Genomic DNA, 22,614 nt, shown 5'->3' with positions numbered 1-22,614 from the left:
CAGCTCCTCTTCATGCCATGACATCAATTATGTACACTTGTCTTTGACTTGGAATTTGTAACCCCCATGGTGACTAATTACAGTACCTAACGTTAGGGTCCCTGGTGACACAGACTAGAGATTAATAAATGCAGTTCAGCGTACTGCTTGGGGACTGAAAACTTCACTGTCCCTCGAGAGCTCAGGGCTCTGGGTTTTCTGAGGCTATTGGGGTTGGAAAGGAATGGCGATGCATTACCAGACTCTTTGGAATAAAAATGAAAGCATTAGAAGGAACCACAGTGCTTTGCCTTTCCAGAGATCCTTTCTCTTTCTCATATCAGTGCTATTACTGTTGTATTTTTATTTTAGGCCACAAACATCATTTTATTTCTTTTTCCATTTTAATCATGTTTTAATGAGTTCTCTTCAGATACAAGAACAAGGAATGTTCTTAATGATAATAATAATTGGGCCATAGGGAAATATTGACTGCTTAATAGCTAAAGAGCAGAGTACTTTAAAAGAGATTAAGGCATTTCTGATCAGTTTGTGACTTCTGGAGGTCAGGGTGAAATCATGACTTACCCAAACTGTGGCAAAAACCGCTGACTTTTTATGGTTTACGTTTACCCAAAGGTCTAGCTATCAAACTGACATTCCCCATAATGGTATCAGCTACCGATTTTGCATTAGTTCACCTCATCTGTTATTGAGGCAATGTAAAAGGGACACGGCTCTTGAAAAGAGGTCTCCTAAATCAGAGACATCGTATTAATTGCAGCTTACCTGCCCAAAGGTGCTTCTTGTCTCAGCTGCGATGCTCCTGGGGCAGGCTGGCTGGAGGCTCTGTGGGTCTGCAGCAGTCACAGAGACCACCAGCTCCTGGAGTACTCTGACCCTGCAAACTTTGGGCAGGAAAATGAACACAGGCTTGGATACTGGTAGAAGAAAACACTCCTCACAACTCTGACTCAAACCTTTCCCTTCAAAGACAACAGTATTTCCTGTTCCGTACAGCTGCATTTTCCAGGTAACCACAGGCTTCTGTGACTTTCTTGAGAAGCTGGATACTTCTTCACCAAGCCCAGCAAGCATTTCCCTTTTGACAGGATCACCCAGCAACCTCCCTCGTTTGCAGCCCCCGGTGAATAATAAGTCATCATATAGTTGCAGTTCAATATTGTAATGTCCTTTATAACTTGAAGGGAGAACACAGCTTATGTATGGTTTGGAAAAGGTGCCAGACTAAATTCTTATTTGTCTTCAAATAACAAAGAAATCCACCCTAAACCCATTTTCTTCATGAATTACAGATATTTCTTCCCATTAAGAATTCCTGTACATAAGGCCACGAAAAAAACTAACTTTAGAGCAGCTTCTGCAGTGAAGCTGCTGCAACTACAAACCAGATCATTGTCCTTTCTGTCATGCTGAGAACAGCTGAACATAAAAGACATATATGCCCTATTTCAAGAAAATATGCTCAGAGAGCAGTTAACCCTGTACATATTTACTCTCAGATAATCCTGGAAGCTGTAAATAGAGATCTTTATCATAAACAGAAGACCAGAGATAGCCTTGTGGCTTCAGGGACAAAATCTGCAGGGGATGTGCAAACCTCCCAGAACAATCCCAAGAAGGTATAACTGTGAGCAGGAGAGGAAAATCAGTATTAGTTATTAGATTTCAACTTCCCATCCTAATATTTGGAAACAATAGGCTCTACTTGTAACAGGTTTGTGCCCATTCCATTTTTTTTTCAACCATATGACTTAATACTGAATAATACACACCTTGCATCTTTCTGGGAAGAGAGTTCAATACTTCTACCCTGTAGTAAAATAATTTATCTCAAAAGAATGTTGCAAGAGTATAAAACTATTAGATCTGTGGCAACATCAGCTACTGCCTGGGGAAAAAAAAAGCTGGGTTAAGCAACAAATAATCAAGCCACCAAAAATGTGAAAAGTATCTGGATGGTACAACCTGTGAGACAGCTAGTATTTTTAGTATTACATGAAAACAATCCCCAGGGAAAGGCAAAGCTGGTTACAGAGGACAAAGGGCAGGCTTTCTTCATTAGTATTTGATTTTTGGCGCACTACCATTGCAGGCACTAAGGGGAAAGATTTACTAAGGTATTTAGGTACCTAAACATGAATAGCAGCATTTATAGCAGCATCTAAGTAGGTTAGGTGCCTAATTCCCATTAACTTCATCAACATCTTTAAGCTGCTGACATCTTTGTAAAGCTGGCCCCAGAGCTGGAGCAGCCAGGCGCCTCTGTTTAGACTGATGGGGCTGTGCTCGCTCACAGCTGCTGCAGCCCCAGCGGATGTCTCTTGGAGCAGGGTGCTGCAGACAACACACGAGGACCGGGAGCACAGAAGGGAACAAAGACTCCAGAGCTGACTTGAAGGTTTGCTGCAGACTTAAGCTAGAACTCTGCAAAAGTCACTCTGACCAGTATTTGCAAAAAGGGCACCGAATTTCAGTGTTAGATTTGGAACCAGCATTAAGGTTGCTGGGTAGCTCTCGGGGAGTTTCTTGAGCAGAGCATTAAGAACCCCATCGGTTCCCAGAAAAGCCAGACTTTCACAGGCTACGTCACAACAGAACGTGCAGGTACAGGAAAGCCTTTGCCTCCAGTCAGTCCTTCACCACCTGGCCTATTCCACAACCACAAACGTTTTTCTTAACAGAAACAGGTTATGCCTGCAGACACCCTCGCCCTGTGTTGTGGGAGGTGTCCGCGAAGCAAGTATGTGCTGAAATAAACCAGCTAATTGCAAGGATCAGTAGCAGATAGGAAGTTTTAGGGAAACAGGAACTGCCCCTGTTATATTGTGTTTCTCATTTTAGTGTAATTTCTTATTCCTTCATTTATAATGGCAGCCAAAGATGCCGATGGATTTCCAGATCAGGTACTACTGGCTTCCGTTCCTTAAACTACAACCAGGTAGAGTGTAAGTAAACTATGTGTGGCTCCACAGAGACCTGCACAGAAATTGTAGCAAGCTAGATTTGCTTTTCCAGCTTCCTTTAAAGGTTGGTCTTAAAAATATGAAAAATTTTATGTTAAAGCAGAAAAAGTGGGATCCGTCCTCTCTGTCCTTTACCAACTTGTGGTTTTGTCCCATTACATGCCTACAACAGTTCCAGAAAATACATAAGAGCTGATTCAGTAGCTTGCATAGCCTGAGTAGTAGGTGATGAAGTGACTGGTAACCACATAAGAAGCAAGTACTTTCTATCACTGAAATCTTTACTTTGAAATACACAAGAGATTTCCACCAGCACAAATATTTTTAAATACAAAGAGGAATGGTAATCTGCATCATTTATGGTTTTAAAGTGTATGGTATTAAGCACGGGACTTTCTAGGCAAAGTCTGAGTAGGATCACCCTTTGAGAGAAACTACTTGAGAACTGAAACTGAAATTCTCAGTGCAGTCTAGCACCACAGCAAACCCACGTGAATCCTGAAGGCTCCAAATAAAATCAGTGTCAGAAGAGATTTAGTGCTGTAAGGTTGTGTCCAAATAAACGTAGGTGATGGCCCTTACCTTGTATCAAATGTCTGTGCACAAACAGCAACTGTGTTTGTTTTTCTGATCGATCATAAAAAATCTATAGAGGCTACATGTATTTGCTTACATAATATCCATATCTTTTCTATAGACTTTACTGTAGAAAACTACAGTGCAGCCATTACACTAACCGGCTTGTAAAACACCAGTGGCTTAGGACAGGTTAGGCAGTGTGACCATGCATCAGCCAGCACACACGCCTGAAAATTTATGCAATGCCCATGGAATAGCCAGCTCACATATGTATGTGTGCATGTGTTTATCGGGTGGGGCTGTTGAAAGGATCATTGAAGTTATTGAGACACCGAGTAGTGTTACAAGGAAATTATTTAGCATCTATGAGGTTGAGTATCTAATATATCTATGTAGGCATTTGTGTTAAGCTACTTGCTTTGATGACGGAGAATGTGCCAGTTTAAGTTTACTGGAGTATTTGCAGTATTTGAAGGGCAGTGTGGTGCAAGTATTCACGTAAAGATTGACACCAGCGTGTTCTAGAACAGTATTTTTCAGTGTCATCTTTACATGGAAAATAAATGGAGGTACAGGAATTATTTATGGCCCGATTGCCACTCCCTTCTAAAGCCATAGTTTCATTATTTTAAATGTTACAAAAGTGCGCTTTCATTTTTTTTTCCACGTAATTTTTTTATTCTGCAATAAAAATGAAAAGTTATTGTTTACAGTGTTGCATATTTTGACAACTGCTCTTTACAAATTCTTTTGACATTATCCTAGAACCATTTTTTCAATATACGCAGTTCCCCTTAATCAAAATAATTTCACAAAATATTTCACAGAAAGGAAGAGACAAGGGGAGATAGAGAGAAATAACCTAGGAAACAAGTATGCCAGCGTACAAAAATAGATTAGAACATTTGGAGATTCTAGGTATGAAAATGTAGCCTCAATAGCAGAGAATCTGATCTAGTGGATTATCTGAAGAGATAATGCTTACTGGAGAAGAAGCTAGAAATAGATCTCTGCATCTATCTAATGTCTTTAATTTCTAGGCAAATTTATAAGAGAGAGGGAGAAATAGTCTCCAGGTTTCTGAAATGTTCTCATCTGGGGGTGGAGGCAGTAAGCAAAGCCAGCAGAACGCCAGCATTTTGTCTTGATTTCTTCCCCTCTCGTGCACAGCAGGCTGTGCATTGCATGCTCGGAGCAAGAGATCATTACCAGCTCCTCAGGAAGGGCAAGCAGTATGCGCATAGCTGTCCTCCTCCAGCTGATCTAGCAGAACAGCTTTAAATTGCTGCTAGGTCTCTATACAGCCTCTGCTGATGAAGCCTGCCTGATCCACAGTCTCTGTCCCTAAATAGCTTCGCCTATTTGAAACACCCAGCTAGCTGTCAGAAAGCCACTAGCAGAATAAATCGACTGCGAGGGTCAAGTGGAGATTCAAAACTCTCTGAAACAGAATTGGAAAACCAGAGTCTATATGTGATCTGGAATTGCATACTACCATGGAATTATGAACCAGAAGTGCCTGTCATTAATCAGTCAAATTACTACTAAGGTTACATTAAATATTGCAAGGAATTCAGAACCTTACGTACAGTTTATGGGTCATGAGTCTATGCCATTTTCACAAAAGGGATTTAAATAGAGGTGAATCTAGAGTGCCTGGCCCTGAAACTGAAGCACATGCTTTGTGCCTTCAGACTGTTCTTGGGGAACACAAAGGAGGCTATGAAGCACGTAGGAGCCATTGGAGCGAAATACAAACAAGCATTTAAGTGTTACTGCTATGAGAAATTTTCTCAGAAATATATGTTACTGTGGGTCTGCTGAGCAAGCTCTTCCTCCTAATCCACACCACCTGTGTAGATTCATGGATAATTTGGTTCTGACCTAGTTAAAAGTACAAAACATTTTTTCCTATTTGCTTATTCAAAATATCCTGACATCTTCTTCCAGCAAAGCCTGCAAAAAACTCTTTTGTGAGCTGCACTTTGTTCCTGCAGGAAGAACATTTGGTGATGTGCTCTGCAGCTCACAGGCCATATGCAGTAAATTGCTGCACTGCTATTCAAAGAGACTTGACTTGGGTTAAAACTGTGTATCATTTTTGATTCAAAAGGATCAACAGCCACAGTGTGCCTGACTTGGCATGGTCTGGTCTTTATATCCGGTCCCCTGACTGCATGGATTTTTAACTCTAATGACAAACCTGCTGGATACAGACCTCTAAAAAATGTGGCTGTACAGCCTCATTTCTTTGTATCAGCCAGTAAGGATGTGGTGGAGTGTAGATGGGTGCCTCAACCTTTTCATGGATGTTTTGAAATCCTGAAGCATGCACCTTAGGAAAATGCAGATTGTAGCCTGTGCCTTTCTCACCCTGTTAAAATACTATTCTCCTTCTTGGCCTGAAGATCAGAGAGAGGGTTTTCCTTTGGGATATTCATCACTGCCTCTGCAAAGTTTCAGATCCTTCTTTCATTCATTAGTCAACACCTACCATATAATATATATAATACACACACACACAAAGAGCCTCCAGAAAAAAAAACAACAGCATAGAATCATATATTTGACAAAGCTGGCATCATATGTTGAGCTGTGAATAATGAGATTTAAAATATCTTGTGCTTTTGAAGTACAGTGAAACTTGTTCATTAGATTGCAGTAGCACTCCCTGTCATTTTCTTTATCCTCTTTAAATCATCATCAATGTTTACAAAATGATTTTGTTCTACTTAAAGATCAACTTTGAGGAGGTGACTGATTTCTGCTGATCCTGGAGGTGGTTTCACAGGTTTCATTGTACTTGAAACTTCACAGCTTCCACTGAAGTATTTGATGCATGTATGTATCGGTTTAGCAGAGCACAAAAGTAGAATAATTTTCTTTCTGGCCTCATATTGTTGACACAGCATGGTGTCCTCTACCAAAACTGTTTCTTTTTACTTGACAACTTATCAAAGATTCATTTTCCTAAAGTCCAACCACTGATCTTAATAAAGTATTTGTTTTACAAGTCATCAGGACTCCAATACTTGTAATAAATTACCAAATTTCTATTAGCAAAACTCCTTCACAAACTTCTTCTATAAAAATCAGATTATTCAGTAGTTGCACAAAAGGCATCTATCTACATTACACTCACTAGCATTGGTTAAAAAAAGCAAAAGCTCACCTCGCACCTTTCAGCAAAGCATCAGCTGGAATTTACCAGGTGAAGTACATCCAATGGCCCAATCTAACTCTCATGCTGGTCAAAACTGTGAAAACTGACTTCAGGTCAATGGAGTTATGCCAATACAGAAGTCATGAAAAGACTGGATCAGCTCCCAAGGTAAGCCTGATCCCTGCACACTGAACTGGGGCAGGTTAAGGACTGCACTGACACTTCTGCAGCTTTTGAGGCACCCAAGAACAAACCCACCTAAACAAACGGCAGTGCTCTCTCTGACTTAAGGGGAGAAGTGTCATCGGGTACTATTACATCAGACTAGAAAGTAATTAGATTAAAAAGTGTGCATCTTCTCACTAATGTACTGAAATTAGACAAACTACTTTCTGTCAGCAGAATGTCCTCAGCTCTTGGACCCAGGAGACTCTCTTATTCCATCGTCGTCATCCTCAGAGCAACGCAAGCTTAGTGCGCTGGTTACAGGATGGATCCATGATGTTGTCTGGGTCACATGGCTAGAAAAGAACCAAGAAATGCTATTAGCAACCCAGAAGAGGTTTACCAACCTCAGAAACAAGAAGTACTAGATGGAATCCACAACTCTCTGGCCTCATATTGATCATTACAACACTTTCAGATATAGAATTCGTTTTGTCTTGCTAGCTGTGAGATTTTACAAACAAAATGAGGAGCCTTCTGGGTGCTAAAACCTGGACTGAAGGTCTCAATTCCAAATAAATACGAGAGAATGCTTCTGTAAGAGACTCCTGATACAGACTAGTGACATTTCCTGTTAATTAATAGAACTGTAGGCAATTAACCCAGCAACAACATACAGCCCAGACTATCAGTCTTACAAAACTCCAAGAAGCTAGCAGGGTATTATATTAACATTGCCATCAGACCAGGTAGACACTAAGGTACAGCCGACAAGAGGAAGTTGACCAAATGCTCATCATTAAGATATTTCTCTTCTTGCAGAAAAAAAATGTTGATTTTACACATCCTGTAGAACAATTTCCGGGGCTGCTCCCACAGCCTTTACACATGTAAGTAATAAAAGGGAGTGTTATTTTTTAAAGGCTTAAACCCTATACTTGAAATGCAGTCTAAGCTGCTTTACAGTTCTTGTTAAGCTTCTACATGAATGGAAAGAACTTGCTCAAGGCTCAGTAAGGACAGACAAATGGAATGGGCTTACTGTTTGAGGGTGAGAACACTGTACACCTTATGATTGGTAGTATGCATGCTAGCCATACTGTGTGTGGGCAAGACACAGCCTCTTCTCCCTTCTGGAATAATATGTTCTTGGTAAAGGAAATAGCTTCATTTCACTTAAAAAAATCTTGCTAATAAATTCACCGTTTTTATAGTCAAGTCAGTGCAAAGATGAATTTTGTAATATAAGTTCATTACAAAAAGTAGCTGAAAAATATGGCACATAAAATATACACCATAAAAGACAAACAGTTGCTCTCAGTACGTCTCACAACTTCTAACATAATGTGTACCTAAAGCCCATGCCTATACTCATCTTTCAGGTGCATCAGCTTAATTAAATATGAAATGCCATGACGGAACTACTCTAGATTTACCTGTTCAAGTGAAAATACTTTCCCTTTCTGTCTTCAAGAATGCTCTCTTGAATATCTGATTGTGGAAATCAATCCATTAAAGTAGGAATTTCTGAGACAATGTTCCACTACACTGACTTACTGGTATGGGGATCGCTTTTCCAGTAACATGACCATGTTATGATTTTACCTTGCATTCACACCTTGCATTTGAATTCACTGAGCTTAGACTAAGTTGAATGTGATGAGCACAACAATAATGTTCCCGAAGAGGAAAATATGATGCTAGCATAAATCATGTATCGAGCTGCATTAATTAGCTAATCTATCTCTGAACTGGTAATCCGTGAATGTAGCCAGTAATTCAACTGAGGCAGTGTCTCAGTAAGGACCAAGCAAGAAAAAAAAAACAAAACACACAAACCAACCCTCAGTTCTTATCCTTAAAAACCAAACCGAACCAAACAAAACAAGAAGCTCCAGTTATCTGTAAGGGTAATGCATAAGTGTTTTTGCTTGTTTGGGTGGTTGGATTTTTGGTCAGAGCAGCACTGGATGGACTGCATTCCTTCCTGAGTGTATTACAAACATGTGCATCACCTCACTGGAGCTGCAGGGATGGATTTCACAAAAGTTAAAACCCAGGAAGTACGAGTGAACATGTAGCTAGAGCAAACACAGCACAGCAGATACTTCTGAAGTACAGTAACCATTGCAATGATTTAATTCTAAGAAAGTGGATGTACCATTTTTACTAGCAATGAACACAACTTTCCAACGTTTGCCTTTAGAAAGTATGGCAATAACCAGTATGAAGAATATGAAGACAGTCCTTATACAATATTTTATGAGAGAACTGTGAATAAAATGTGCTTTTAAGAGGAAATCTATCTAACGAAGAGCATCATTCCCATTATTCCCCAACACAGGGAAACACGTATTTGTATTTATATTATAAATATACTTGTATTTGTAAATCTACTAAGGAAAACGTCTTTGCTGTACTTTTCTGTAGTGTTTTCTATAATGTCAGGAAATGCCATCAACATATTTTTTTCATTAAAAAAATCAGTCATTATAGCTGAACACTGAAGTTAGCACTCTAAATTAAAGTTACAGCCTGTGATATCATTTATCTTCATTAAGACACAGAACTCCTTCCAATACCTGCAGAATCACGGGAGCTGAATGAACTAGACTCCATCCATTCCATCTATGCCAATGTCAGATTTATTGCCTGCAGTACTATCTTGTGTGTTTATATTGCCTCCTTTTATCAAGCCATTTCTCAGCAATCCATTACTGAATTTAAACAAGAACCAAATTATTTTAAAATCTTACTTTTTTTCTCATTTGATTTTCCCCTGTAGCATGCCTTGACCTGTGGTGTACCTATATCATTAGCTCTGTTTTCTCATGAGCACGCTGTATCAGTCCTGTGAAATGGGAGATACTGCATAGGAGTAGAAGAGTTATGGAAAAAAGCATTCATGAGTCTTTGATGTAACTAATTAAAAATTCTTTGTTAAGTGTTTATTATTCAGAAGATTTACCTCGTACATTAGGACCAGGAAGCAAATGACAGCATGCCTTTTTGCTAACTGTTTTAAGAACCTGATTTTGTTCTTATACACATAAATGTAAAAATTATTTTGTCCTTTAATAATGCAGAATTGTGGCACTACAGTGTGGAATAAAATTGTCTATATTCAGTGGCATAACATTGGTTAATCAACAGTATGATAGAAGAGAACTAGTTTTCATCCATTTTCAAAATCTGAGGCCAAATTTTTCTCTAATGTCAATTAACTGTAAAAGCTTCTGATTTGAACTCAGTTCTTTTAAACTAGCACTAGATTTATCTATGAATGCTTCTTGTAGGACAGTTTGTTTTAAACCCTTTGTTAAAATCCTTACTAGGAAAAGAACTCTTATAAATAAACATTAAGTCCAGATAACGTCTCCCATTGTAGAAAGACGCACACAATATGCACAGATTATTTAGGTAAAGAATAAATATATAAATCCCTGGCTATTTATTTTTAGCTCCCCACAAGTGCTGTGGCTCAAGAGCTTTCACATAATCAGTCCAAGGAGATAATCCCAGATTTACTGGTTTGCAGAACATTCCTGTATTAGAAATACATCCTCTCTGATTTGTGTGTTAGGGCCATCAGTATGAGCTAGAGGGAATTCAAACCTACCTCTAGACTTTGCCTAATTGAAGAAACTGTTCTGAATATTAAAAGAAGATATAGAAAGCCAGCACTACACATTCTAAATGTAAAATGTGTTCCGTTTGCAAATGTTCTTGTTCAAAAGATCCATTTCAAATTTTCAGAGTAATTAACAATATTTAAAGACTTGCAGGTTTTCAAACAAGTTATTGCCATCAGAGGGAAGCCAAAGTTATTGTTAGAAACCAAAAACATTTGATCTCGAAATATGTCAGTAGCTTAGTTTATCTTCTTAACGTTACCAAATTGCAGGACAAATTTTAGAGCTTGGAAAACAAAACATGAGATTTTTTTTTTTTCTCGCAAAGAAATGGTAGTGAATTATTTAAAATCCCAATATAATTACCCTCCTTATGGCTCTTACTTCTTTGCAAGGAAAATGATTTCTTTTAAAATGAAAGCTTAAGACAGTCTTTCAAGAAAAGCATCATTCAAAGAAGATTCTAAGACAAAATTGTGTAAAAACGTCTGTGTCTTTGTTAGGTTTTGAACATTATCAAAATGCTCAAAACTTTGCTTTCACCTTGAATTGAATTCTCCAATTAGGGCTAAACTCTGGATCCTAACGGGACTGTGAAGAGTCTTGCAGACAACACAGCTGCTGTAAGTCACTGTGCAGGATGCTAAGCCACAAAGCAGTCATGCAGTATTCTTTGGAGTTTTGTTTTTCTTTTGACATGGGACCACATCTGTAACACCTGGCTGAATTTTTCCACCAGGATTACTTAAAAGGAGCAATCTTGTACAAGACCTATTTGTCTTTTGAGGAACAGATACTGGGAGGCTCTGCAAGGAATAACTAGTTCTTAGCTATAACTAAAGGATTTTAATTTTGTATATAAGGGATTAGAATAAAATAAAACAACCAAGTGAAGTTGATGCAAGTACAATCAATCAATTCCAAGAGCATTTGGGAAAGACAGTTTCCAGACTTGGAACTTACAGGTAATTTGGGAAGGGTTTTTGTATTGTATTTATGAAAATCATATGATTTGAAATTAAACATTCTTTCCCCCTCCCCCTCTTTTGTTAAAATTGGCTTAAAACTGGACCCTCTTTCAAGGCATGGAACATACACAGCATATAAATGTAGGCCTTACCTTTTATTGGCTGTAATAAGATTGAGAGCACTTGTCAGCTCTTGGAACTGTGTCCTAAAGTGCCATAATTTTATTATTATAATTATTATTTGCATTTCCTTCAGGGACTGAAGATTTTGCTTGAACAGTAATTAGAAATTGAGGGATATAAAGTGAAACTCCAGATGAAACTTTCGTTATTTATTCCTTGATAAAACACTTATCTACTAAGAAAAATCTATGAGCAATTTCAGAAAGCCATTACCACTAGGATGATTTGTTCATCTAAATAGTGTGCTAGATCATTAAAAAATATTCACAACAAACTAATAGGCTATCGAAAATGAAAACAGTACTAATGGTAGATCTGAGCCAAGGCTGAATAAGCCCAAAGGTTTGAGTGATAGGATATGCAAGCCTCTTGCAGTTTTAAAGCATGACCTGAAATCTACCTCACCCTGATATTAGCCATCTGCTATTACCCTAAAAGTGCTCTTTAAAAATATGCAGTAACTCACAATCCTGTGTCTGTTAAGTGAACATCATAAAAACTCTGGTGCAGTTTTTCTGCAGCAGCAGCATACCACACAGACCAGCAGTTAGCTTTAGACCAGCAGTGTTAGTCCAGCCCCACTACCACCGCTCCAACAGGGAGGGACAACCCATCCTCTTCTCAGGGTGCCCCAGGGTCCATCAGCCTGCCCCCCTGCTACACCCATCCTGCATGGGACATAGGGGCCTTTTGTACAAACACGCTCAGTTTGCATCAGTCCTGTCTTATTACTGTGGGCCTGATACCTTGGTAAGCAGAATTGGGCCAAGATGATATAAGTTTTTTCCTACTACAGCCTAGAGCATGCTCAAGGGTTATTTAAACTGTGTGTGTACTGAAATGCATTAAAGCCTGAGTACAGAAGAAATGCATACAGAAAAGAACCCTGCTGTGCACTGTTCTGCTTCTGATGGCTTTCTCAAAACCCAGGAAGACACAGCTTAGCCCACAAGTGCCAAATCTTGCCCCAACACAGGAAACCTTACTAGGAGTCTGAACTTTCAAATTTCCAGTTCTATTCATAGCAGTAACTGAATGGGTGAAAACTTGACCTCTGATCACACCAGTCTAAGAGTAAAATTACCCAGCAGAGGTAACAGAAATCAACACACTGATTTCAGCGGGATTTACAAGTCTTGAGCAAAAAATAATTTCAGCTTCAAGTATTTCCTCACCGAGGAAACGTTAACAGATGTCTTATATGATAGACCAGAACCTGGACAGAGTGTGCAGTGTCTGTGGAAGCTGAAAGAATGTTTCTCCATTTTGGTTCTTGAAATTAAAAAACAAACAACCTCTCAGGAAAAAAAATTATCCAACCAAAAGCAGCTTAAGGTCTTAACATTCTTGTATTACAAGCTCATGTTATCATAAAATCCAATGCCAAGTTTCCTAGTTTTACATCTGAGGCCATTTTCCTTATACTCATGCAACAGGATTTCAGTGGAAATCAGAGTAACTGAATTCCCCGCAACTTGATTATCTGGCAACAAACCACTTCCAAACCTTAGAAATTATTTTGAATTTTCATCTTATCCCAGCTATCCTTAAGCCCTCATGATTTTTTAGTTAGCAAAATGTCTTACACTAAATCACTGCTGTTTCTTTTAAAGTCTGTTTTCATTCATCAATGACAATGAACAAAGAACAACCAGGGGGCACAATTTTTGAAGAGGAACATTACTTCTGTATATATTTATTCCTAGTGACCAATTTGAGACACATCAAAGGGGTATATATTCAGATGCCAGATGTTAAGATTTTGTGAAAATAAAAGTTCTCTGAGATGTCACAAGCTGGACATCCAAAAATCAAAAGGAAATATGTCAGGATTACCCAAATTCTTACAATTACATCTGAAAGTGTTTCAACTGATGTTGAGTTGATGTAGTAGTAATAGTTAGTACTGGTTAGTCTGAACCAGCTTTATTTAAATATTTGCAAATTCTTGTGACTATATAACTATTCTTTCCTCTCTTTTTAGATAGGAGGGTTTGAGGATGACAGGTAAAAGGAAGTATTTTCAAAAGCAACCTCTATTTCTGAGTGACGTGTAAAATAGGAAAGGCCCAGTTTCACAGACGTAAAAAAACTGCATCGTTCTTTGAACTCAGTGGAAACAGAGAGTACTCTGTGCCTCAAAATATCCACTCCTGCTCACAAAGCATCGAAGTTAATAAGATGGGGACATCCACAATAATGATTTTGATAAATAACAATTTTGGTGCAACTGACTTGCCTACCGCTATGGAGGGAGTTAAAAGCAGAGCTGGTCCTGGGGTCTGTCCAGGGGGATTTCAATTGCATGTTCAGTACAGCAGATCACGGTTTTTCTTACCTTGCTACTTTGAAGTCACTGAAACATAAATGTTGGTGGGACATACAGAAGTTTACTCCTGGATCACCTCTGCTAGAATTTGAACTTTATTGAACTTGATTTCTTCTAAGAAAGGCCACTCCAACCATTACTTAGAGAACCTACGCTTAACTAGTATATTGTAATATACTAGCATATATATACTGCAATGGAATAGCAGAGGAAAAACTGAACACACATTGATATGTTAGCTTTTTGGGTTCTTTCTTTATAATGCAGTAGAAATAGAAATGTAGAGTACACTTATCAAAGGAACAGCTTTGTTTTTTTCAATTTAGCATACAGTATGTAAAATCAACTGTGATTTATTTTCCTTTTATGACGATACCTTTAGCTCTAGTGCTGTAAAACATCAGTGTTCATACTACAGAAGTTCATCTATCACACATGCTTTGCTATTCTTAGTTCAGTCATAAAATCATGAACAGTTTCTGTGAATGCCCTGCTTTCAGTAAAATTAATGATGGCTCTTTCCCAAGCAAACCCAAACAAAATAGAATATGATAAACTAAGTATGATTTGTTATTTTACAAAGTGGAAGCTTGATTTGTTAGATATCATTTCAAAAGCTACCAGAACACATCATGTGTGTTTTTATTAATCTGTATTTTAAGTATTGTTTGGCTTTAGGTTGCTACTGAACGTGTACGAAATTCTATTCTGTTATACTAATACATGGTCAGAGCACCTTCAGTGCCTCTTTTGTCACGCTGAAGTATGGAATGCTTCAATGTGAAGCCTCTGATTTTTAGGTAAATTACTAAAAGATAATACTAAATTCAACATTACTGTTTCCTTTTTGGTATAAGATAGAAAACATCACAGGCCCTAATTTATCTAATGGAAAACATCCCAAAAGATTAACATCTTCGGGAACTTCTACTTGTCTTTCAGGCAAATTTAATTTAAGATAAATGTTCTTGAGAAAAGTAACAGTTAATTTGGAATAGGTGGAATCTAGCCCTATTAAAAAGCTAGAAAAACAGTGTTTACAGGGGCAAAATTCACAGCTGGTCCTTACAAACTGTATACATATGCAAGGAGTGGGTGGGAGTGGGAGGGAGAATAGCAAGGCCCTACCTAAATTTAGGTGCCAGTCTCATGATACAGAGCTGCCATATGTTAAAGGTGAACATAGTGGGAGGATGGAAGAGCTTAACTCTGATGGGTTTTCTGGGAAAAAAAATTAGTGTCCCAGCTATGCTTTTTTATGCTGTTCCTATGTGATTCTAAACAACCAGTGTACATCCATTAATTAATTAGCATATTTGATACTCGGGGAGCAAAATTCTGGATAGACTCTTTCACCTATTAAAAAAATCAAACCCAGAAGTCACTAAATCACAAAACCCATTCAATGACAGAATACGCTGTCTTTCTGTTTGCACTGGTGCTGTGCTGTGACTTCCACAGGACTTTTATTCCAGATCATACAACTAAAGTGAAATTTTGTTCTAGCAGTGGTTTCAACACTTAGTAAACTCACTCAACATTATTTGTGAACTAAACTTGGGCAAAAATGACCATATGACCAGCTTTAAAAGTGAACAAGATTTGCTTTCTCTTACAAAACTTTTCCCATCCTAATGCCACTCAGCTGACTGCTAAATGCCTACACATCTGAATGCAGGTGAGATGAGGGCTCATTAGCCCTTTTCTGCTTCTGGCCTAACAGATAAAATTTCTATTCGGGGCAGGAATTTCTACTAGAACATCAGTAATTGAATTTGTCACAACAGAAGAGCAGTCTAAATCATCTAATAGGTAAAACTCATTAATATCCAACTTCTTTACCTTATTATGTGGGATCTCTTCAATATACTGGTCCCCCAAGGTCAAGACAAACATTAGAAAAATTGGAGAGGATTCAGTGGAGAATCACCAAGATGACTAGAGGGTTGGAGAACTTGGCACATGAAGAAAGGTTGAAGGAACTGGGTTTGATCAGCCTAGACAAGAGAAAGCTCGGGGGGTAGAATCAAAGTCTTCCAGTACCTAAAAGGTAGTTATACAGCAAATGGAGGCACTCTTACAAGGACATACAGTGACAGACAAGAAGAAATGGACATAAGCTGCATCAGGAGAAATTCTACGTAGATTAAAAAAAAAATCTTCACCGTGAGAATAATTAAATACTGGAATAGGGTGTTTTGGATAGGTGGTGGAATCTCCATCACTGGAAATATTCAAGACTTAGTTTGTATAATTTATTCTTCAACAGTAGGTTTGACTAGCTGATCTCCAGAGATTTATTGCAATCTAGACTTTTCTACGATTGCTAACCCATTTGAGTTAATGAGGTCAGAATCTCAATTCTTCTAGATCGAATTTGCTGATATAAACAGGGATAGAAATACCAAGTGTAAATTGGTGAGGAAACAGGCACCAGTAATGCATTTCTATTATACATCAACTGACGGGCCATGAATCTAGGGCTGTGTGTGAATGACTGATGGTATTGCTACATGCAAAATAAAATAATGCTTGCCTCTCCTTTACTTTAAAACACACTGTTTCAAAACACATTATTTCAAAACATAACTGTGGCCAAATTCAACTTTTACTCTCCAGCAGGAGGAAAGCACAGCTATACTACCAATGAAGCTGATCAGTGCCTTTTAGTCTACTGGTGTAATATTTGTCCTCTTGATAACTGTCAATTTATATTATATTTGTTAGACACTAGAAGTTCTTTTTCTCCAGTGCATACTGAGATGTAACTCAGAGAGACTTACATTACTGTCTGATCCTTCATGGTAAATCAGAGAGGCTTACATTCTGTCTGATATTTCATGGTAAATTTATACACATGACCTTAATGCCTAGCACCAAAGCATGTGAGTTTATGACACACTAGCTGTCTAAAAGCTAATTTTCTCACACTTGCCAGTACTTTTTGACTGATCCTTAGCAACCTGGTTGATTGATTATAATTTACTGAGAGACTGAAATGATTTGCTGAGTAGAAGAGGTGATTTCAAAAACTGACTTAAGGTGAGAACTGGTGGACAAGAAGCAGCTTTCTCTTATAGGTGGAGAGCAGTTCAGCTTCTTAGGAATATAGCCATGTAAATGTTTTATTCATGTCAGTTATTCACATAAGTGGGTTTCACTTTAGTGTGTAACACAAGCCAGCTGGTTTGCTTCTTTTAAACTCTGATTTCTCATGCACTTCATATTGCTACACCCCCCTCAGAGATATTTATGGAAATTTCACAGCAAGCTGTCTCAAGCTTATGCGCTATTAAGATTCCATTCTGGGGTGTTTACTGCATTAGATTTATAACATATAGATTTATGGACTCAACTAGTTGATGGCCTAATAAAACACATTGGAACTGAAGGCAACTACTAATTAAAATAATATTTGATTGTCTTCAGCATATTGTAAAACTGCTGTGGATTTGAACAGAGCCACTGCAGCTTCTGTATTGCGTCATAGCATAACTGCGTAAGAAAAGGGACAATCCACATATAAGATCAGCTTAATTGTGGCTACACTTAGAGAATTATAACACACTTTTCTATCTGTTTGTATACACTGGAGTGGGCTAGTGTTGAAATAACTCTTAATGCCCTCAAAGATTTGGCTGCTCTAAACACCAGAGAATGAAAGGATTGAAATTCACAGCCAAAGAGAACAAGTCTATAGTACTAATACCAAGATAGTAAAGTATCAACTATTCTGCTAATCCTCATTTAAACTTAAATTTGATTAACTGCTACTGAAAAGGATCAGCTGATAAAGATGGAAGTCAAGCTAAGATCCTCCTAGAAAAAGATATTTTCAACATTAGGTAGAATTTTCATCTTGAAATCTCTACCAAACTGTTAGAAACAAGAGACTTTTGCAACCCTTGTTCCTTGCTCTAAACTGTTAACTTCCCAGACGGACTTCATGCACATTACAAAGAGTAGTAAGAGGTACGAATTTTCAAGCATACAAAAAGCCTAGTTTATGCTCTGTACAAACATTTGGCACCAGTCACGTAAGCAATGTTAGGAAATAGGTAAAAAGGAATATTAATTACTGTGATGTCTTATTCCAGTGTTCAGTTAATTCCATTCCAATGAACTCAATTAAGACCTCTTAACAAAGGTGGTTGTTCCATTCAGAAGAACACGGAGGGTGATTTCATTCCCTTCTCTGCAATTAAAATGGATAGATATTCCTTGCCTGCCGCATAAAGACTGTCATGGAGAACTGCATAGGACAGATTACAGAAGGTAACTAACAATGATGTGAGCTCCTATCACTTGTAATGCTAGGAGCACATTAAGAAGAGGGAAGAACATTTATGATCTGTTATTGATCAAACGTCAGATATGCAAAAATTCCTGAAAAAGCATGTGATCTACTCAGTTCTAATCTGTAGTTTCAACAAGTGGAGACAATATGAGAAACATGTGAAGTTTTGTGAAATTAGGATTCCACCACATAGACTAGCTGAGATTCTACTGTTACTAATAAGCACCTTATTGTTACAGCTGCAACAGGTCAGCATCCAAGTGCTGATCTTAAAAGAAATTTCTTGAGCATATTTAGCAAGTTTAGCTTCCGCCTAGTCATCCAGATAAGTACTTGTATGAAAAACACTAGTAACAAAACCAGAAAAAAAAGAAAAGAGGGGAAATGTCTCAAGAATGTGAGAATTCTTCTATTCTACTGCTAAATTGTATTTGCTATTATATTATTTGCATAATACTACCTTCAAGCTCAGTTTCCAATTATGCTGGCATAGACCTCTGTTGCAAATGTTTTATCCAGGACAGAATCCAGCATTCACCTTAACACTCCAACTGTGCTATAATGGCTCCCTTTATCAACAGATGGAGACCAAGGGAACAGTCCTCTGTTTTAACAGTGGCTCTCATATTTATTTCCATTGCAATGAAATTGGCTGTTGATTCATTTTCATTTCCTTTATTTTTCTATATTTTTGGTATAAATCCCAGAATTTACATCTATCTGAAAATGAAAGCCACGTTTTGACTAGAGCTTGAATGTGCTATCATATATGGTGTGTTTGGGAACCTCTGCAAAAAAAAATCACGTCTGCTTTAATACGACTAGCTCGAGGCACCATGGGGTGAATTGAGGACAACAGAACTGTGTGTTTGAAAAAAGAAAAAAAAAATGTCCCTGCTTTTCTTGGCTAGCTAATACATAAACTTCAACATGACTTGTGCAAGAGTTTGGGATAAAAGTAATTGTATCTCAGTGCAAAGATTTGCTGCCCTTCCTGTCTTTTAAGAAGTGAGTCCACCTGCAAAATAGTGTCTTCATCACAACTATAAGAATTAAAGAATATGTAAATTTCAGCAGCCAGAATATCTAACTATTAATTAAACAATGATTCATGAGATATATGGAATGGAGACGAACTATATTTTTTCAGCAATTGTTTCAATCTGTTAGAGGAATAATAAAGAAAACTATTATATGAATTAGTTATCAGTATATTCGGGGGGGGAGGGAGGGGGGAGCGCACACTGTGCTATTCACTTCCAGAAGCTTCTGGAAGATACAGTGAGCTACTTCTTTTTCATGCATTTTTTTTTACAAAATCTGGGAACACAATTGAAAAGAACCTTCCCTAACGTATACCACGAATTCCTATAGCTTTTATCAAGTAGGTCTTTCCAAAGAAGCTTCCAATTCTCTATCTGTAAGACATTAGCAGGATATAAACTATACTTTTGAGTTGGTAAATAATGAATTTACACAGCTTTTTTTATATTATTCTAGTCTTTCAGAAATCATTACAGAAATCTTATAATTAAGGAAAGCAAAAAAGCAAAAAATAAGGTCACAATCTTAGTGCTTTTTTTTCACATGATCACCTCTTCAGATGATTACTGCTTTTAAAGCTTTTGTAGACGTTTTCTTTATGCTTTAGACACTCTGTTACTGTAACATCAGTATCACCTTTCCTCTAATCTCTGGAGAGTTTGAAAAATTTATTTGTTTGCAATAGCTTCCAAAAAATGCAGGTATCTCTCGATACAGACATATTTTTCTGTATTTTTTTTCTTTTGCGGGGGAGGAGGGGGGTAACAACTACTCACTATTACAATCACTGCATTATTAGAAAGCTTAATCTTTGGCACCCTCTTTAAAATGTATAAAGCAAAGCCTAAGGAAACTGCAACTGTAGGTATAATTTATAATTTTCATAGGGTAGAAATCAAGAACAAAAACAGTATATATGCAGAATACAAGAGAAGATTTTTGCAAGAGGTACAGCTTCAGTGGCATTATCAATGGAATAAAAGTTGCTTAACCTGCAGCCAATGACAACATGAAATGTCAATAATCTGATACTAAGTTTGTAAGCTGCTGTTTAGCATGTTAAGTGTAATGTCTAGATTATGAGGATTTCTTCTAAATGAATGGTACAGCAGTCAGAAATCTCTTGATTCTTTTCTGATTTTAACTAAATGATTTCGGTCCTGTTCATTCACCATCTAGCAGCAACAGAACAACTTATTCCCACAGAAAGAAGCAGGATATGTCATCAAGAAAAAAACATCAATGGTTAGAGATAGTTCAGAGACAAGGCAGAACTAACTGTTAAAGCAGTTCCCCTCAAGACACCCATTCAGGACAGGAGGTAAAATGAAAATTACTAATGTTCTAGTTATAATGCACTATGAGGTGTGCTGGCAGAATCAGAGGAGCAGACACAAAACTCCAGGTACTAGTTCAACTGATGAATTTGGTAAGACTCTTGGACTTTGTGCTCCTTAAAGCCACAATGGAACTGAAATCCATGGATTAAATGAGACTGTTATTTTCTAAAAATCTGGCTCTTAGAATTCTTCCACTTCCCCCAAATACAAGAACATTTAAAAATGCATATATATACTTGTAAAGTTTTTAGGGGATGAGATTTTTTTTCATATCTCCTAGGTCCATTACAGGCTCAGACTCATGACCTGGTAAGTTCTCAGCATTGTGGACTGGGGGTTTCAAAGACATCTGAAGGATTGAGTCACACAGTTCTCACTGAATTTCAGTTGGATTTCTGACTAAGCCCTCTAGGACCCTGTGGACAGTGCAGTACTAAACCACAGGAAAGAGTAAGTGATGTTGGTAATAAAGACGTATAGAAAACACATGAACACTTTTGTTATTTTACCTTTTTTTTTCTTCCTGTTAATTCTAGGTTTAAAAATGCATTTAGTTTGATGGGCTTTTATTTCAGCTCTGACCCATTTTCTCTCAGAAATACTCACTTGATGAAGTATTTGATTCCATCTGCTGTATAAGCTTCTTCCCATCCATAAGGTAGACCTACGACGAAATAAAGAAATAAGTTGTCTCAAAGCTTAGGTGACACAAGGTTTTGAAGTGGTGTAAGTTCAAGCCATTTCATAGAATGATTACAAAAGACTTTTTTTTTGTAATAGGTAATAATATAAACAATGCAATTTAATAAATATTTGCTGAGCTACAAAGCTATATACAACTCAATGATACTTCTGGTATTTCTTTTCCAGAAGCTGACAGTCTGGTCAAATTGGAGTGCAGTTAACTCTTTTGAACTTTTTATTGTAATTCACACCCATTAAATAAATAATAATAACAAAAAAAGCAAAACAAAACAAAAACCAACCATGCCTGTGGTCTACTGAGATCTGTTTTAATTTGTTTTTACAGCTACTACATACAGATGCCAATGACTATATGAGGCAGGAGTCTGGGCTGAATCAAATCCTCTGCTGTCTGATTTATCACCACCTCCTGTGTTTATACATAACTCTGGAAATTTAGACGAACTCCAAGATACTTAGAGAGTCAGAGAAAATACATACAGATATGCATACGGATACTTTTCTATGTCTACAGATCTTGACAAAGGTGAATTTTCTAAGTGCATTGCTTACTTTTGTGGTTTACACTAACAATTCTGGGAGTTAAAATATTTAACACCGCATCATTTAGCAAAAATTAAAAATGAATTTTGAAAGGGTGGTGTTTTACATGTATTAAGAAACTGCTACCCTTTTCCCTTTTTTAATTATCAAGCATGCTAATTTTGAAAATGCAGTCTTGGATTTTGTTCTTAGTTTAGAAGTCCCTTCCATGAGCAAGGTGAGTAATACTCTTCGTAGGACATTATATTATATCACAAAAAAAATAATTACTTTTTTATTACTACTTGTTCAAAATGACCTGTAGAGCTTAAAAAGTGCTGGAGAAAGAACCATCAGTCAGTGTGGAAAAGTGCTCCTGATGTATGCTTTTGTGATACTGTACTGTAATGTAGATAAGGAAAAGTGCAAGGTCCTTTTTTTGTAGACTAGAAATATCTATGAAATTAAAAGATCCATGGAAATAGTTACGCAAGTACTTTAGCTTGAAAGTCATCTGGAAATGTTAGTGTTTTAGGAGTTAAACAGTTTTTGTTCAAGCCACAGTCTATCTCAAACACCAGCTCATTAGAACCATCTGTGAGCCTGCTTTAGATTTAAAACTTGTATTTGGAAATCATGCTGGACTGCACGCACCATAGGATGTTTGAAAGCTTCATACTGAGGCATGCTCTAAGTGAGCACTTTTTTTTTTTTTTTTTTA

At 37.5% G+C, this 22,614-nt stretch overlaps 1 protein-coding gene and 1 long non-coding RNA gene across 5 annotated transcripts in view; one reads left to right on the top strand and one right to left on the bottom strand.

The window, feature by feature from the left end:
- Positions 1-22,614, top strand: part of LOC121079915 — a 60,732-nt gene that overhangs the window by 13,113 nt on the left and 25,005 nt on the right. For both annotated transcript variants that reach the window (XR_005825215.1, XR_005825213.1), the window contains exon 2: positions 21,697-21,897. This is a non-coding gene — a long non-coding RNA (uncharacterized LOC121079915). The remainder of the gene's footprint in view (positions 1-21,696; positions 21,898-22,614) is intronic.
- STXBP4 (syntaxin binding protein 4) overlaps positions 3,098-22,614 on the bottom strand; it is a 74,793-nt gene continuing 55,276 nt past the window's right edge. For 2 of the 3 annotated variants that reach the window (XM_040577761.1, XM_040577762.1), the window contains 2 exons: positions 21,273-21,330; positions 3,099-7,229 (listed from right to left, as the gene is read on the bottom strand). In XM_040577761.1, coding sequence (XP_040433695.1) covers positions 7,118-7,229; positions 21,273-21,330 — 170 coding nt within the window. In that variant the 3' untranslated portion in view covers positions 3,099-7,117. Of the gene's footprint in view, positions 7,230-21,272; positions 21,331-22,614 lie in introns of all 3 variants that reach the window. The other variant, XM_040577760.1, reaches the window with a different exon arrangement.

Source organism: Cygnus olor, chromosome 18, assembly GCF_009769625.2.
Source record: "Cygnus olor isolate bCygOlo1 chromosome 18, bCygOlo1.pri.v2, whole genome shotgun sequence".
NCBI classification, from domain to species: Eukaryota; Metazoa; Chordata; class Aves; order Anseriformes; family Anatidae; genus Cygnus; species Cygnus olor.
This window is presented reverse-complemented; position numbering and strand designations above follow the sequence as displayed.